General features: G+C 38.4%; 1 protein-coding gene across 1 annotated transcript in view; it reads left to right on the forward strand.

The window, feature by feature from the left end:
- Nucleotides 1–224: 224 nt before the first annotated feature.
- Nucleotides 225–19,252, forward strand: part of kit (KIT proto-oncogene receptor tyrosine kinase) — a 31,147-nt gene continuing 12,119 nt past the window's right edge. The window contains 5 exon segments of the mRNA NM_001142073.1: nucleotides 225–370; nucleotides 13,304–13,582; nucleotides 14,112–14,390; nucleotides 16,540–16,676; nucleotides 18,849–19,008. Coding sequence (NP_001135545.1) covers nucleotides 322–370; nucleotides 13,304–13,582; nucleotides 14,112–14,390; nucleotides 16,540–16,676; nucleotides 18,849–19,008 — 904 coding nt within the window. The 5' untranslated portion in view covers nucleotides 225–321.

Here is a 19,252-nt window from a genome sequence, read left to right on the forward strand (position 1 = left end):
TGAGGGTTACAATCCTATAGTAATATCTCACTGTCAATAAAGGGCTGTACGTGAAAATGAAGGGTGACTGTTATTCTCACAACATGCGCTGCGCATTCGTCACACCAAACAATAATTGACGGCGCACAAGCAAACATTGATAGTAGGAAAGGGACTGGAAGGGAGGGGCTTCCCAGGCAGGGGGGCGTGGCTGAGCGGCAAGGGGATCAGTTACTACTGTACCTAGCAGACTGGCGAGGGCTCAGAGCGAGCAGAGATAGACGAGAGGCTGGGGCGCGGAGCTGCGCTACAATGAGCCACATTCTCTCCCCTACAGCCACAATGAGTTGGACTTACGTGTGGATGCTACTCTTCCTTCTTCCCTACACAGGTCAGACATGGGGTCGGGTAGGCACGACTGTATCAGGGATTAGGCTGGTACTGCGCAGCAACTTTCTCACAGTGCAGGTTAGACGGTGTAGCATCCTTCCCTGCTGTACAGCCACCTGCGGATCCAAAGCCTTGTATTATTCTGACTTTATGTAGAGTTAAATAGTCCTGTTTATACCGGTGCTTGTCTGTACGGCTTGTTGAGTGAGACTTGTTTTGCTCTTAAGCAATTGCGCAGTTTTTGAAAGTAATTTCAATTTCTGCTGTGAAATGATGCTTCTCATGCTGGCTATGGGGTGATTTGCACTAAAGAGCTTCCATATTATGCCAATGCACTCATTCATTTTAATATTACACACTGGTTCACATACTAGTGTGTGATCTATGCAGAACCTTAAGTTGTTGAATTGCATTTCAGCTGTCAGGGGTTGTAGTTTGGCAGCATACAGATGAGCAAAGTGTACTTTCCCTGGTGCTGTTAAATGTTTAAATCTGCTACTCCTTTCATGATGAACAGCAGGTAATGAAGTTAACACAAGGAATTACTGTCATTTTGTATATTCTAATGTCATTGTTGTTAGTTCAGTCCCATCTGAGTACAGGCTAGCAGACATCAAGTAGGTCAGAGGATTGTGTCTTTAATTGTGTTCGGTGGCATTCTGGTTGCCGTGGAAGTGAAAGAAGACTTTGGTGAAACCTAAGACCGCTCTTTGTGCTGCTGTAGAAAATAATAAGTTCCCTGATTGTGTTGTTAGGGATACAGGACACAAGATAAGAGGCGACATTCAACAATACAAGCCGCTCTATTGGTCTTTTGCAAAAGATTGAGGATCAAGTAGGGGATACTGGTTTTGATGGTGCTTAGTCCGTTTGTATCCATTTCCAATTCTGAAATAACTGGTTATGATGATATATTTCAGTATTTTCACTCTATAATACTGCATACAATATTAACGTGCTTGCACTTAGTGGTCCATATGCAAACATTAAACATTAAATGCATATTACACATGGCTAACAAGCTTTTAATTGCTATTGCATAGTTCAGTGTTGTGCAGAAACCAGTGCAGCCTGCAGCAATTGTCCAGATTGTTTGCCAATATTACATGCACTGTGGTGGCAGTGTTTACACAACCCCCTCCCCACTCATCTCTGAATTTAATGTGGAATTTATGAAGAATTTCAGAATTATATTGATTTTCAGTTTAGGGTAAACTGTAACTGTCATGAAAATTGAACCCCCCCTTTGTATATGGAAAGTTAGTTTGGTGTCCCTGTTCCTCTGGGGTGCCCATATAATCAAGCATGATTGCCCAACCATTAGAAGCACTTGTAAACTTGTTTTGGAAACAGAATCCAGTCAGTGAATAGGAATTTACAAGCATATATATAGATTGTACCAATATGCTAAAAGTGTGCTTCTTAGCCACACACAGGTGACCTTAATTCACAGTTTAGGAAGAATTAATCTATGGTTCTAAAGCTCTAAAACTAACAAACAAGCCTTCCTGTCACAGCTATCATTGTTCCCTATTAATAACATTGGTATCAAGCATAACTTTTACTAGTGGAGCTGATAAACAGCAGTATCGGTCTGTACATGGCCAGCTTTACTTATTTTACACAACCTGCCACAGTCCTTAAGACATTAAGGAAATTAAAGTGCTTGTTGCAACCAAATATGTTGCATTTTTAGGGTCTGTCTGGGGTTTAGTTTTGCTGAACCGAAGTTCCGTAGCAAGGTAGCTTAGAAGGACATATGCATTCTGTGGTGCAGAGCTGATGGAGGATAATTTATTTAGAGCAGTAGGGCAGGGGGCCTCTAAAACCCCTGCAGTGTCCGGGGACCTCCTCTTCTTTAACCCTAGATCTTTTCCCTCCTAAAAGAAAAAAAAATCAAGAAATTTGTCAAATGTTTTTACTCCCCTAATCTTCCCTCTTATCCATGCGTAAATTGCCAAGTGGAATTTAAAACTCCACTGTGGTGGCCGCAACAGCAGTTGTGGTCAACGGGGCTGCTCTGCTTAACTGATGGGTAACTCTTTGGCTTCCCTTGTCCTTTAAATTTGTAAAATATTTCAGTGAGAGATCTTGTGTTTCTAGTTCTATATAAGAACTTTGCACAGCTCTAGAACAGTTTCTGTGTTGTCACAAGCAATGGTACTTGAGATGATCAAAACAAATAAGGAGTCTTGGTTTAGATTAACCTACCCCTTGGTTCTTTCCTCTTATCAATAATCTCTTCTCTGAAACTAGTTGGTTTGCTTCAGTTCAGAGTTATCTTTCTAAACAAGCTTTGTAGCTATCAGACAGAAGGATTGTGTGTGTGTGCACTGCAGAGGGCTCTTATCATTCTTAACTTAAATTGGGTTCAGGGAGGAATCTCAGAGTAAATGAGAGAAGTTTTATTATTAACTGCTACTAGACCAGCACTCTGTTACAGACACCTGCTAAGAGCTTCCGATTGTGTTTTATGGTTTATTGATCTCTTACTGTTGATGCTTAAGGCATTTACATTTAATGGCTTAATATACTGCTTGTTATCAAGTGGGCTGTTTAAGCAGATTGAATTAAGCTGATCTTTTGTGGTTATATGAGCAACACATTTTATTATAAGATAAAAAAACAATATATCTAGCTCCTTAATAACCACTATTAAGGTAAGAATTTAATTTATGGATAATGATCATACACACAGTTAACATAGGCAAGGTACATTCCAAGGGGGCTGTTTATAATGTAAATGCTGAGATATCACTGGAGAAGGCAGACATTAGTGAAAGTGAATGAGCTTGATCTTAAAGAAAGCCAAATATGTACAGTTTATAGTAGTTTATATAAATAAATTAAGTATTTGTGTAACTTTAAATTTAAATATTGTTAAATCTACAACACAGCTATAAAAGTATCAGTAACCCACAGACAAAGAGTGTGTTATCTTCAATGCTACTATAGGTACAATCTCTCCCTATTGTACCTCCTATGCCATAGCCACAGTCCCTTCCCAGAGGCTATTATCCCCACTGCTACTATAGGCACCATCTCTCCCTACTATACCTGCTTTCCCACAGCCACAGTCCTTTCCCAGAGGCTATTATCCCACTGCTACTATAGGCACCATCTCTCCCTACTATACCTGCTATCCCACAGCCACAGTCCCTTCCCAGAGACTATTATCCCCCACTGCTACTATAGGCACCATCTCTCCCTACTATACCTGCTATCCCACAGCCACAGTCCCTTCCCAGAGGCTATTATCCCCACTGCTACTATAGGCACCATCTCTCCCTACTATACCTGCTTTCCCACAGCCACAGTCCTTTCCCAGAGGCTATTATCCCACTGCTACTATAGGCACCATCTCTCCCTACTATACCTGCTATCCCACAGCCACAGTCCCTTCCCAGAGGCTATTATCCCACTGCTACTATAGACACCATATCTCCCTGCTATCCCACAGCCACAGTCCCTTCCCAGAGGCTATTATCCCCACTGCTACTATAGGCACCATCTCTCCCTACTATACCTGCTTTCCCACAGCCACAGTCCTTTCCCAGAGGCTATTATCCCACTGCTACTATAGGCACCATCTCTCCCTACTATACCTGCTATTCCACAGCCACAGTCCCTTCCCAGAGACTATTATCCCCCCACTGCTACTATAGGCACCATCTCTCCCTACTATACCTGCTATCCCACAGCCAGAACAGTCATTTATTAGTGCCGACATATTCCACAGTTCCTTTGCAGAGATTATATATATATAATTTACATTAAACCCTGTCACAGACATTCACACATACATACACTGTGGTCAATTTTATCAGGAGCCAATTATTTATATTATATATATAATTATTTATATTTTTTGGCGTGTGAGAGGAAACCGATTATCGGGTCAGGAATCTAGTTGCATTCATGGGATGCTGGGAGTTCCGGCAGCAGCTGAAAGTCAGAGGTTGGTGGATGCACTGTGTGTTCATGCAGGTGTCCATTTGTGTATCACCGCGTGGTAGAGATTGTTTGTACACATTCTACTGACATCTTTTATTTCCCCTGTTTGTTCTGAGGAAACAGTTGTTTTTTAGAGCCTTCTGTATGTTTTCCCCAAATCTGTGATGAGGCTCCATTCTATTGTTTTACTAAGTATAGCCAAGGGGCACATATAATGACTTCTACTTTAAAATCTTATCCTGTGACTTTGTTTGATTTGATCCCAGTGACACAATTGTACTGGAAGGGTATACTTGTGCCTTATATGTATAGTGAGTTATTGATATGCTAACAAAATGAGTTGTTTCCCCCCAATCAGTGCATTAGCAAGGATTCGGCATACAGCTCTTTCATATGATTGGTGGGAATTTGAGCTGCATACCCGACAAGAAGGGAAAGCGTAGTCACTTCCTGCTAGTGTGGTCAAGCAGTGCCTATTTGGTTTCCTGGCTATCTGGGACACGTGCCCCCACACCATACTTACTTGTGTTTCCGCTATAGAATTGTTTTGCTTTAAAACTGATTACATGAGACTACCGTATCCATGTCTTGTTGAACAACAATCCAATCCTCTTCATCACCAAGAGCATCTGATAGGCCACAAGTAACATATAAGATCCTTTCATACTGAGCTTCCTCCATTGGCATTCAAATTAAAGACTGGATGGAGGCAAATATGGTGGCATGAGAATCACTTTCTCTTCTTTAATATTCAAGTTTAATTTTTTTGACAAAGGGCATTTATCCGGAACTTGACCAGTTTCCTTCTAGAAAAGATATCGGGAAGTGAAGCATTCATAACATCCTGCAGGGGCTTTCTTCCCTTCTCTACTAAATTGGTGCTTAGGCTCATTATGAGGGAAATGTCTTTCATTTGGTTTAATTGGGCATCCTTTTCTGGAATGTTATATTTATCGTAATTGTTATAAGAATTGGATAAACTTGCACCTCAAATGAGAGCCACTTTACAGCTAAAGTGGATCAATTTTCTCTCTGGTAGTAGCATTCCACACAGTATATTTTTTTATGAGATTTGCGGTGTATGGCAGGTATGGGATCCATTATCTGGAAATTTGTTACCCAGAAAACTAAAATGATTTTTAATAGACTTAAGGTATGGGGATCCAAATTACATAAAGATCCTTTATCTGGAAACCCCCAGGTCAGCATTCTGGATAACTTGTCCCCATACCTGTACTATGAATTCCAAGTCTAAGTAATGCTTAAATTAGAAGGAGTTTATTCTTATAGAGCTAGGCAGGCATTAATTTTATGTTAATATGACCACTGTGGGAACTGTTTTCATTTGAGCTAAAGGCTAAATAAGTCACTTTACTTCTATAGATAAAATGGAATCTATATAGGTAAAGTGACCTCTAAAATACTCTCTTGTTTTGAATAACAGTGGTCATACCTACATATTTCTGTATTTGACAGAGCGGCTTTAGTGACATTGGATTGTGTTTGCCATTGAGCTTTCTTTACTTTGTCTTTGTGTTTTTACTTTTTTTTTTTTTGTTCCATGCAAGCAATAGTATTCTGCATGTCAAAAATCTGCCTTGTGTAAGAAAATATATTCTTACAGGCTACTGACTGTTCTATTAAAAAAAAAAAAAAACCTTTGAAAGATGTAGAGTTGCTATATTTAACATTCAAGTTTGGCAATTTTCAAAAGAAGGAAATCTGAGCAGACCTTTAGGTGTGTCCTATGGAACATGGAACCTGAGCCCAATGAGTGCTGTTGTAATATGTGATATACAGAAAGCACAAGCATTGGTTCGTGGGTGAAAAACCATTACTTTCATATGCCTGCATGTCCCCACATCTAGCAACAACAGTGAATCATGAATGACAATTAATAATACTGTAAACATATCCACATCAAAGAATGATTTGGTTTTTAACAAAACCTGGTAATGGTATTATCATACATACTGTTCGCTTGGCAGTGGTTCCAAAGCTCCCCCGGGGTGGGGGGGGGGGGTTGCTGGAACAGGGGAGACTCATCTTATAGGATAATTTGTGTGAGATTTGAGGACAGTGCCTTTTTGCTCTACTTGATACACCTGAAAGCCCAACTGAAAGGCCAGTTAGGGTGAGATTTGGGTTGAATACTTACTTGCTGTTCTACAAACATTCTGTACTTTAATTAAGATTTTTTTGTAATCCAAATAGAATTTAAAAAAAAAAATATCACATTTTGTGAGTGTAAACAGCACCTTTATCAGTGTTCCTTAGTAAATAAACATGGCAAACACCGAGTAATATTCTCTTTACACTTTAATGATGCATGTTGCTCACATGATTGTTTACTAATGTTTTTCTTCTCCTTGCTGAGGCAGAGATTGGTTTATGGTTTTTAACGTTTTTAACCACTGCTCCCACGTGTTGTATTGTAGATTGTAATGTAAAACTTTGTACTGGGTTTAGTAAACACTAGCAACCAATAATCAGACAGCCTTACCTGGTCACTTGTTTGAAATCACACATATGATTAGTTGCTGTGGGCTACTAGGCTTTGGGAATTCTCTGTGACTTTACCTTTCCACAGTAGAAACTAGCATTTGCTTTTGTTTGGCAGGTTACACAATATTTGTTTGTCAGCTTCTTGCAGTTATGTACCTAGTATGAGCTTGTGGGAGTGGGCTACATTCTTTTGGTTGAGTCCTTTTGTTGTGCTTGTTGTTGTGCCTTTGATGCTGACAGGACCAGGTGAGCAAAGCAATTATGAGAGGTAAATCCTTTCATTTGACAGGAAGATGGATGTGTGGCAGACTTCAAACATCAGAAACACTTAATATTACTGTACTAACAAGGGCATAATGGGAAAGAACCAAGTCCACGACTGATCAGGGATTCACCAGAATTCATATTAAGATTCTGGCGAAGGAGCTTTGTTCTGCATTTGACAGTAGATGTCATAGATTTAACACTCTCAGGAACATAATTGCCTACAGACTATTCACCCATAATGTAATAAAAGGTTGTTGAAAGTCTACAAATGACATAAAGGTGGTTGTCAAAAATATTCTGATCAAGCCCCTCCTGAAGGTTAATGTTTGGTCAGGCCCACTCTTAGTTTAGCTGTCATTAATCATAGTTTCAAGTATATCTATGATTGAAAATACATATACTGCCCAAATATCACCTTAACTGACCTTTAAACTGGGATTTGAGGTGTATTTAGAAGAGCTAATGGCCCTTCTCCCCATTGGACTTCAGGCTGAGACACCCTACCACTGCACCAATTCGGCCCTAAGGACTAGCCCTCATTATGCCTTTTATAAGTGTTCTTATACGATTTACAGAATTCCAGATTGATTTCCATGACCTGTATAAACCTCTGAGCCTTTAGTTACATAATTACTTGCAGACTTAAATATTTTTAATATTCTTCACCCGTACATATAATCACAATGATAATTCTGTGTTTGTCCCTTTGTCCATACACTCAGGTTTTTCTCTACTATATGGAACAGTGTGTGTCTAGATCAGCACTAGTGTAGTTTCTGTTAATGATAAAACCCTTAAATATTTGTATTGCTTTTTTATTCTTGCTGCTGACTTTCCAGAGCTATCATTATCGTCATATCCTTCTTGCCACAGACTCATTTAGGGCTGTAATTGATGAATAACTAGCCAAGCGCACGTGTCTGTTGCTAGGTATTGATTAACTGATATATTATAACACATCCCTTGTAAACCTTCTTGTAATGTTGCCACTATGCCTGTACTTACGTGATGCAAAGACATGTAGATCTATTCTCCAAAACCTGTGTCCTTTAGGCTATCGATTTTCCTTTCCTCTTGGCATTTGTTGAAGTGGTAGAAAGCCATATACTTCTGCTTTGCTGATCAATAGACAAGATGTTTATGAAATGGATGCACAGCAGCAGTCTGTTGCCACCTTTACTGATGCATAGGATATTGCTTCTATTAGAGTACATCATTGCTGGGTAGAGTTTAGTCATTTGTGTGTGCTGGAGAACAAAGATAACCTAACTTCTGACTGACCACATTTTCTGTCTGTATAATATTGAAACATACAGGACTCTCTACAATTCATTCTAGCATATAGTATGCAAGTAAATGTCACAATTGGACATATTTGTCAAACTTTGCAACCTGAATTAACAGGGGGAAATGATTATAAAAGCTATGAGTCGGTTGACTTAAATGGCTAGTGGCTTCCACTGCTTATTTATAGATGGTCACAGAGAGAGCAGCCTGGTTCCATGAAGTCCTATGCTACAACCCAGTGAGTTGGTTTGGAATTGTTATTGAATGGCATAATTATTCCTGTCCTAGGATTTCATTCTTGTGTGCATAAGCCATTTACTTTACTGCTAAAGGCGAAGACAGTCGCAGTGGCTAATAGAGGCAACTAGTCTCCATGAAAAATACACAAATTGTGGTACAAATTGGCATGATTTTTAGTGGGGCCGATTGAAAACATAAAGGGACACCCCACGCTGCAATTTTTTTTTCAACACAAAGAAAATTATTAGTAACACTACACATATTTGGGGATTATTTTACCCGTGGACATCGGATTATGATGTGCCATTAAGGGGCCCAATGCTTTGGATCAGATTACATGACAAAAAACACTAATGTTTATTATGGGCTTTAAACACCTGTTGAGTGTGTGACTTTCCAAAAGGATGAGAAATTTTACAGTGTATAGTTTTTCAGCTTTTCAGCGCTCAGTATAATATTATCATGAGGATTAAAAGACACAGAGTTTCAGTAAATCTGCATTACAAAAATATTTTCTTATTTTTTTTTTCACTTCTGTGCAAATAGCTGGTGAGATTTTCCCAACTGTGTAAAGAAATGTATCTATGCTGAAACTGATATGAAGTTTGCTAAGCACTCAGCAGCTGCTGTGTTTCAGACAGACCCACCGCTTTTCAGCTTTGTTCTGAAAACTAGGGCAAAATAGGGCTGAAAGTTTACCCTTTTCTTGTATTTTAGATTTGCTGATTCAACTGTGTTAAAGTATTTCAATTAAAATTTTCATTTTAAAATGTATTGATGCCTCAGTGGTGCACTCTTCCACTGGGGACTGCAGTTATCCTTACTAGGGGCTGATTAGTGTAGTAATGCGCAATACATATTTCCCTTGAGCCTTGAAAGGAGCATGCCGTTGTGTTCTGGTGGCATATTTTATTAGTCAGTCTGTGCTAGAAATATTCTCAAGAAGATTTAGGATTATTTATCAGAATAGTAAGGATGTAACCCCTCTCAATTTGTTTTCTCTTTTAAACAATTCACACTACGTTTGCATTTTTAATTTGCATTTCTAGCTAGTCGCTTTACACTTAATTGACTGTTTAATTGTGCTTTGCCTCTTCCTCTCAAGTTCTGAAACTGGAAACAGGCAAATGCATATCCACTGTACATCTTCCATTGTTCTGGGGCCACTTACTGAGCAGGCAACATGCCAGGCCCATGAGGGGAATGACACTGCCTTACAGGTCTTGCAGGGTTTCTAAGTCCATTGTCAGTGCATTCTAGAAATGCTGAATGGGCGCAATGGACTGAAAAGAAACAAAGGCAGGTAAAAGGGATGTTTTTGTGTTGTCTGTATATGACACTTGTTAGGTCTAATGACCTCTTTTGTTGACTGAATACAAAATCAAATAGCGCTGTGACGTGGGCTTGGCCTTTCCTACTATAGCAGTGCAGCTATTATAAAATGTGTATGACTGAGAAGCACACCTTATTTTAGAAGGGCTGGGAAAGAAAACCTTTTTTATTAACATAAAGTCCTGATATTTGTTAAATGTAAAAAAGTCCTTCACACTTAACCTGTAGTTAAAGGATAAGTTTAATCTGTACTTAACTGTGGTCACATATAGCACATAATATTGCTTGTAGGTCTTCTGTTCTCTCTCTTTTATCCCTACCAAAAGGCTAGTGCAAAACATTTCATTCGTTTTATATAACAGTTTTTCATACGTGAATTCTTGAAATATTTTAGATTTGCAGAGACCAAGGAGCAGAAAGGGGCTCCAAAGGACTTTTTTTTAAGTATGTTACAAAAGCTTTTTCAAAGTTTGCACTTTATTTTTACCTGCAATCTTTGCATTGGAATGAACTGGAATATGACACATGGTGCCACAGTAACAAATGCTTTGAGTATTTACCACTGACTTATGCCTGAATACAAGCAGATTTTCCCAAGCTCTGTAAGAAAAGCACAGCCAATCAGATGTTTTCCTTCATTGTTTTACCTGCATTAGAAAAAATCTAAAAGCTAACTTCTTATTTTTTCCTCTGGGTTGCACGGCAGGGCCAAATGTCAATGTCGGTGGTAAACCCCTTTATTTTCATTGTTTCAATGGCTATTCTTTCTAATTCATTTAGTATGTCCCCAGAGGTGCTTAGGATGGAAAGGGGCATTTCAGCAAACAAGCCATGTCAGGCCACTGTGGTTGGTGTCTTGGTCAGCTCTTACACATGTTGGCAGAAGCCAGAGGGACCCAATGCAGTATTTATGGCATTCACAAAGAAGTGATATGCCTCAACCTAAATCTTCATCCTTTGAGATAGAGAATGTTGCTTTGACTAAATGCTCTTTTATATAGATATCTAGAGTGTCGGTAAAGGCAACAGCACAAGGGGCAATTTGGGGTAATTTGGTGCCTTTGATTTACAGTATTTCAGGAGGCAGCACTAAATAGTTCCCCCATTGGCTGCTGTGGCAATCACATGAAGTTTCTAGTTGAATTGCTGGTCAAGTAGTTGATGACTGCAAATTGGGTTGCTTCCATTTCCAAGCATCAAACAATTGGCAGCTTCTAATTCTATAGTTCTATAAACTGAAAGGCACCAAAGCACCTAAAATTGCCTTAAAGGAATAGTAACACCAAAAAATGAAAGTGTATAAAAGTAACTAAAAGATAATGTCCTGCTGCCCTGCACTGGTAAAAGTTGTGTGTTTACTTCAGAAAGTCTACTATAATTTATATAAATAAGCTGCTGTGTATTATGGGGGCAGCCATTCAAAGGAGAAAAGGCACAGGCACATAGCAGATAACAGATAAAACACTATTGTATTCTACAGAACTTGTCTGTTATCTGCTATGTAACCTGTGCCTTTTCTCCTTTTTTCCACCTTGCTACACAGCAGCTTATTATATAAATTATAGTAATGTTACTGTAGCAAACACACCAGTTTTACCAGTGCAGGGCAACAGTGCATTATATTTTTATTACTTTAAAGCTCTTTTATTTTTTGGTGTTACTGTTCCTTTAAAGCAATAAAGCAAAAATACCCTGCACTTTTGTCCACTTGTCAGATATAGATTCCACTTCAGAGACTAATAAACACATTTTTATGACTCTGTTCCTTTAAATATGTTACATGTAAGTTGCAGAAGGATGACTGAATTGGTCAGAAAGGTAACCAGATAGGATTAGTGAATGTCACATCTAAGCATCTATATATGTCTGCTCTTTGTCTCTCGGCAATATTTATCTTTCACTCCTGAGTCTGGTGACCTTTGCAAGTTTTCTACATTCTGGAACCTTTTTATGTGACATTTGGACTCCCAGGAATAATGATCTTACAAATGTGGGGGCAGCTCAGCTTTCAGTAAATTAGCCATGAACTACAAGCTATAAAAATGTAATGTCCAGGTCCACAGACAATTTGAATCCCTGGTCAACAGAAACTATTTAACTAATTTCATTTTTTTTACAAATGTAATTTCATGTATTTTCCCATTAATTTGACAATTTAAAACCATTAAAGCTCTTCTTACAGTATCCCCATTTATCTGCTTTATATGAATCAAGCTTTGAATAGCACCTCTGACTTTACCCCTCCTGGGCAGAATCAGTCATATGTCCAACAGATTATCCATGTGACCCTCAGATATGTCATGTGGAAAAGATTCCGAATAGGATATGTAGCCATTCTGAGCTTTCAGTATTGAGCACTGTCATATATTAACCATACAGTATGTCGCTCACTTGGTGAACAAACATGTTTTGAACAGTGGGACATTATACTGATCAATTACTGATCACGTATGAATTTTCTTATGTTTAAATAAATGACAGGTCCAACTAGCATGATTAATTAATGCAGATAAATGAGGCTCATATACTCCTCTGCTTGTCAGAACCAGGATATGCTAAAGTGAAACTGGTTCCATTCTTTTCTTTAGTACCAGGGATAATAGCTATTTTTGATATTATTAATTAAAAAGTGGGCAAAAAGTATGTTCAGCATAAGCCCTATACATTGTACTCAAGATAGAAAGGGATGTATGCTGTCCTGGAATTACATTTACAAATAAGTTTAAAAACACTGAAAAGCATTTGAATTTATATTGGCAATTTACTGCAAAGGTGTGCATAGATCATATTTTTCTTGATGCATAATTCCTTCTGCACATGGGGTCATGGGGAACATTAGAGGACCACTTTAGGGTCATGAACATCTGTTTTCTTTGAAACCAAGAAATCAAATTATTTAGCTGCGAGAGCGTAACCAAGATCAGTTTTGGAAAAGTAAAAAATAATGTTTATGGCTGCAGCCAACAAATTTTTTGAACTAAACAACTTCAGGGACATTTGTTAAGACTTCGGTGTATGACTCTGCACAATACTTGTGTCTTTGCTGTGAAAAAAAATAAATAAAAACGTCTTTATGTAACTTTTGGACAACGTTCTGTGAAATGATTCTGTAAAACTGATTTTAATATTTTCAAATGTAGTGATTCACTTTGGAACAGCAATGAATAGCTAATTGTATACATTCATTATAATGGATTCTTTTATGATTCCTCCAGCAATGTCATGATCGGCACCAGCAGGCAGTTTTCTGTACTGTAATCATCATTCCCTAATTGACATGTTAAGGTTTACACTCTAATTTCATTGGACTATTGAATCAGATGGGTTTTTTTGTTTTTTTTTTCTCTAGGGGATGCTGTTCCTAAAATTAATGAAGGGCAAGACAGATTTACTATTAAAGTTGGTGAGAGATTTCAGTTGATATGCAGAGATGCTCAGTTAGTAAAGTGGACGTTTCAAAAGTCAGGCCTTGTAAAGAAACCACGAGATGTGCAAAGTCGTCCATATAACAAAAGTGAAACTGACCAGATTCTCTTTATTGGAAAAGCCGATCTCAAGCACGTTGGAAGGTATACATGCACAAATACAGAGACGTATGAGAATACCTCGATCTCTCTCTTTGTAAAGGGTAAGTCATTCAGTAGGTTCCAAATCCATTCCTTCAGTTGAAATACTTGATTTATGTTTATAATAATAAACAGAAAAGTGTATGCGTATATGATTTTTTGGTGATCTAAACTCTACTCCAGCAGAAAAGGTCACTGGTAGTAGTCTTTACCCATTCTTACCCATGTCTCATCATTATTGGAAGTATGACAAACTCAGCCCTTTCATTTATGTGTTTACGTATTAACAGTATCATATTGAAGAGCAGGATCATTTTGGCAACCTTAATCCCAAACTGTACTCAGTCCCATTTTTTAGTAGCCAACTTTTGTTTAATGGAATTTGGAAAATACAGCCACATGAGGGTTATACCACCACATAAATAAAATTAGAGATTTGCAAGGAACAAGGGCTGACAGCATTTTAATTCCCATAGAGACAGTTTTGCATGTGCCACAATATTTGATCAGCTAGCTGTATATATATATTGATTATATAATGGACCTGGGCCGGCGCTTTTTAAAACTTTTAAACTGTTGTGCTTATTTCAGATCCGGCAAGACCATTTCTTGATGTCCCATTTATCGATGTAATAGAAGGATCTGACGCTGTTGGCATGTGTTTTCCTTCCGATCCTGACATTGTTGATATTGCTATAGAGAAGTGTGATGGTTCTCCCTTGGCAGAGGATTTTACCTTCACAACAGACATTGAGGCTGGGATCACCATCAAAATGGTGCAGGTGTCCTTTGATGGTTGCTATGTATGTACTGGAAATCAAAGTGGGACAGTGAAAAAAAGCAGCACATTCTCTATTCATGTAAAGCCAGGTGAGATACAAAATGTTATATCTAGCAAGTAGCCCAAAACAAAATGAGTATCTTGCCACATTGCTTTTAAGGACAAAACAGAAGATCTGGTGCCTGTAATTTGAGTTTATTGCAAATAATGTGTCTACACATCAGCTGATCCTCTAAGGTTTCCTGTCAACAAACTGATTGACACCATACAGAAAGCCATACTCAATATGGACACCTTCCCATTGTTCTGTTTGTTTAGGACAGTTGCCCAAATGATCAGAACTACAAGCTGCGCAGATGGTACATGGATTAATTATATTTCAAAACTGCCCAATCAATGTTCCAACTGATATCAATGGTGCAAGGATATCAGTCAGGATCATCTGTTTATCATAAAATTTTATCAGCTCAAGCTTTCCCCTTGGGTTGGCAAGTGCCAAGAAGTAAAAAGTGCTGCCATTGTTATGGCTGGATGATGATATGATGCTAACAGCACTAAGTAAGGACTTCACATGTTGTGGCCCACTTCCCATAGTTATCTCTTCATTGCCTGAGAGCAAGTGCAGCAAATATAGGAGGTTTGGACACAATATACTGAGCTCAGAGGCATAAAATATCCCCTTTGACTCTGCAGCATTGATGGGGAGGGAGTTAGTGTGAAGTGGCCATACTTGGGACTGTTAGAGTAAAAATACAAAAACACTTTAAATAAGGGAAAAAAAAACTTGCATAATGTCTAGTGGCTCCTTCAGTATATAAATCAGAGCTGTTGACAAAACATAAAAATGTTTCTGTTTACTAAATGGCGAGCATGGTAAGTCGTTTAAAGCATGTCACATCTAACATGCCTCTAACAGTAATGAGCAGTGCTTTTCCCAAGGCACGGAGAAAATTACTTTTCTTTCACTCCACTAAATGAAGTCATGATTTCAGCTCCAGCTGTAACAGTGCCTTATCCATTAACATGCGACCCCCACACTAATGATGCCAAATTCCTCCCAGGAGTACAACTCTATCTACCCCTCCACTTGTAACAGGCAGATGGGGGAGCCTTTATCTTTCTTTGGATAGATAGCTGCAAATAAGGCCGGATCTAATTCTCTTGTCAAAACATAGAATTTAATAAGCAAACAATATGTCTTCATTCATAATGAAGCTAAATCAATTCTTAGAGCTGCTTTTATTTTTAAAGATTATGTTGTTCTCCCCTTTATGGAATGTTCTGAAATGATGTGTATCTTTGCCATTATTGTTGAATCCACTGAGCTTTACGAGTGCAACACAAAAACACAATATATTTTGCCTGAATCAGCATATTTAAAGGAAATTATTTTTAAATTAGAAAGAAGTGTTTATGTCACATAAAAAGAATCACAATCCAACTTGCTTTTATTGTTATGCTGGCTGTGCATTAGTTTTAAATACCCTTACTTTTTCCACCCAACTACGGATGGATCTGATCTGTTAAAGCAGGGATCCCCAACCTTTTATACACGTGAGCCACATTCAAATGTATAAAGTATTGGGGAGCAACACAAGCATGAAAACAGTTCCTGGGGGTGCAAATAAGAGCTAGAATTGGATATTTGGTAGCCCCTATGTGGACTGGCAGCCTATAGAAGGCTCTGTTTGGCTTTACACTGGGTTTTTATGCAACCAAAACTTGCCTCCAAGCTAAAAATTCAAAAATAAACACCTACTTTGCAGCCACTGGGAGCAACATCCAAGCGGTTGGTGAGCAACATGTTGCTCACGAACCACTGGTTGGGCATCACTGTGTTAAAGAATAGATGATTGGTGCCTTGGGACAAGCTGGTCAGCTGGTCAATTGCCAGACACACAGATTTTCAAAGTACTGAAGCAGCGTCCACTCATTTGAAGATAGAACATGCCAGGTTGGCGGGAAGTGTAGTTCATCAACAGCTGAAGGGCCACAATTTGCTGTGTATAATGAGGATGTATAGTAGTTATCTCACATTATAAAACAGGCCATACAGAGACTCTTTCATTTGGCTTTGTTGCCAAACAAACAGATTTTAAGCCTATTTGTAGCCAAAGTTTTGGTCAGAGTTAGGCTGCTCTTATCAACAACTGAATTATGTTATTTTCTACATTTAGCAGAGCGGTTATTCGTTGGCCTAGGACCTTAAAAATGTTTTTATTTATTTTTTGTTTACAGAACCCAAAAAAGAACCAACTATATTTCTGACCAAATCCAGACAACTTGTCAAGACTGGAGAACCATTTGAAGTCACCTGTACAGTAATGGATGTCTTTAGTACTGTAAAAGCTCAGTGGTTGGATGCCAGAGATATGGTAAGCCCAGTGTTAGTACTAAGACTGTGAATATATTATACGTGCTTATCTTTCTATTCTGTAAAGTCATTGACAGTTTTAAAATCAACATTATTTCATTAGATTTTAGTATTTATAACACACTCACATATCCAGCAGTGCTGTAAAAGAGAACAGTGCATGCATCCAACATTGAGATTACATACAGCTACTGACCAATAATTCAAGAGGGCAGCTCTCATTTGCAATTCAAATTGAATAGATATTGCTGCTCTTTGCAGATTTAGACATTGGTTAATTCACATTAATGTCAGATTTTTTGTCGTGTAATATAACCAGTTTGTGGGACTGCTTCCCTTGCAGGAAATTTTCCTCTATAAGGTAGCCCAATTTATTTTGCCAGTTATAAGCTATTTGTACAGACATTCACAGAGGCAATACCTTATTGAGACTGGTAGTAAGGCTACTCAAAATTGGCACTGGGTACCCCTTGGTCATAAAAGAGCACCAAAGCAGCATGTAAAGTGGTTTTATCTGGGCCATTAATGTGGCCATTACTCTTTGAGTTTAAACTGTCATATTTCCTGAACCATTGTAAAACCCCAAAAATAGGAAAAAAGCTTCAGCAGGTCTGCTGCAAAACATTTATTGTGGGTAGTGGTAACGCTTTGTACAATTGTATTTGGTTGCAGCACAGAGCAACAACTAGGAACTAAAGCTTTCCTTCACAATGTACTTTATACAAAGTTCACAGACAATGTTTATTTTTTGGATATTCCCTAAACCAGTGGTTGTCAGTCTTTTTTTAGTTCAAGCACCACTTGAAGGTTCAAACTTTGGTCAAGTGGCCCAATTAGCTCATGACCAGGATATTGATATAGGAAACAGTATCAGTCATTCAGCTGTAGTTCCATAAAGTTTTCACCCCAAATCTCAACTTGATTTACCTTTAAAGCTGGGGCATTCAGATGTATGTAGAGGAGCAAGTTAGAATGACTTGATCACATGGGAACTAGTACACATACAACGGCTGTTATGTCTACACAAAAAAATACTACATTTTTCTCCAGGGGTTTAATGCCACAAATATATTTGTCATTATACATCAATTTCATCAGTTTGGCACGGTCAATATTTATCATTTTTTTTAATAAATGTTGCTGTTTACTTTGGCACGAGTATGTTATTAAGTTATTATACTGACAGACAGCAGCCTTCCATTGCCTAGGGTCCTGTCTCTCCCCCTCCCCTATTCCAACATTTAAGGGAAGGCAGTTTTCAGAAAAAACAAGGTGGTTTCTATGACGTTCTGTGTACTGCGTCATGGTAACTTGTGTTTCCTTACACTGAAATTGTGTTTTGTTAGTGAATTTACAGGTCTGGTCACAGATCACTAATTAGCTGTAGTTGCCATTGCTCTAGAGCAACCTGTGTTGTCAGACTGCAGCTCCCAGCAGCCCAAGGGCAGCCAACAGCAACCTTTAGGCCACTACAAGTTGTAGTTGAGCAGTAGTTAGGGAGCCACATATTAAAGATTCATTTTCTGCCATTATGTTTGTACTTGTGGAAGCTGGGTATTCTGTGAATTTTGTTTCAAAGCACTCATTATGGCCGAAATTTAGCCATCCTTCACTCAGAACAAAGGGGTTTCTCATGCTTGCATGTGCGGTAAAATCATACCACGCGCTTTTTCCAATAATATAAATATTTGTTGACTTCCTCTCACTCTGTCTGTTATGAAAATATACACATTTAGACTTACGCACTCTGAAGTTTGCCTTTTCTTCCTTCCTTCCTTGCATAGAATTCCCTGCAGCATCATTTACAGTTTCCCATCTACAGACAGTTTCATTATGTTTCTTTTGTTTGGCCATAATGACATTCCCTCCATTTTGCATATTGTAATAGAATAGGAATGCTTGGTGTTTAATATCAGAGTGGAATATGAGAATTTTGTACATGGTCCCTTTCTTAGCAGTAAATTTACCTGGATGCAGTAATCCAGAGCAACTGTCTGATTGGCTGCAAGGAGTTACCAAATGTAACATTTTTATTACATAGATATATTTTACTGGAGGTAGAACATGCAAGAAGTATTAATGTACCATTATATGTTATAAGTCATTTATCCCACCTCCATCAATATAAAGTTCCAGGTTAAATATTGTGTTCTAATCTGTTTTTCTTTAACAGGAGAGTACAGAACGTGCCAATTTCCTACCAACTCGCATCTTCAGTCTAAATTTAACTCTGAAAAGCGATGGTGTTCTCTTCAGTGAATCCAGAACTTTCACCTGTCAAGCAGAAAACGCTATTGGCCAAGTGAACGCTACATTCACCTTAGATGTCATAGGTATGGTGCTGGGAGTGAAATATTCACATACATTCCCGTATTACTAGTGCTTTCAGTCTACATTGTTGGGGAGCTGCATACAAAAAAATGCAGTTTGTATGTAACGTATAGGGAATTTATACAAAGTACTGAGAAGTTTGCTCACCATAGACATACAGTTTGCAGCTTTTATGCTTACAAGTGTGTTAGTCCGTGTCCTGTATATATGGGCTCACTAGCTACATTGTCAGATGGTGTAATAAGT

The sequence above is a fragment of the Xenopus tropicalis genome, chromosome 1 (genome assembly GCF_000004195.4).
Source record: "Xenopus tropicalis strain Nigerian chromosome 1, UCB_Xtro_10.0, whole genome shotgun sequence".
Taxonomy (NCBI): Eukaryota; Metazoa; Chordata; class Amphibia; order Anura; family Pipidae; genus Xenopus; species Xenopus tropicalis.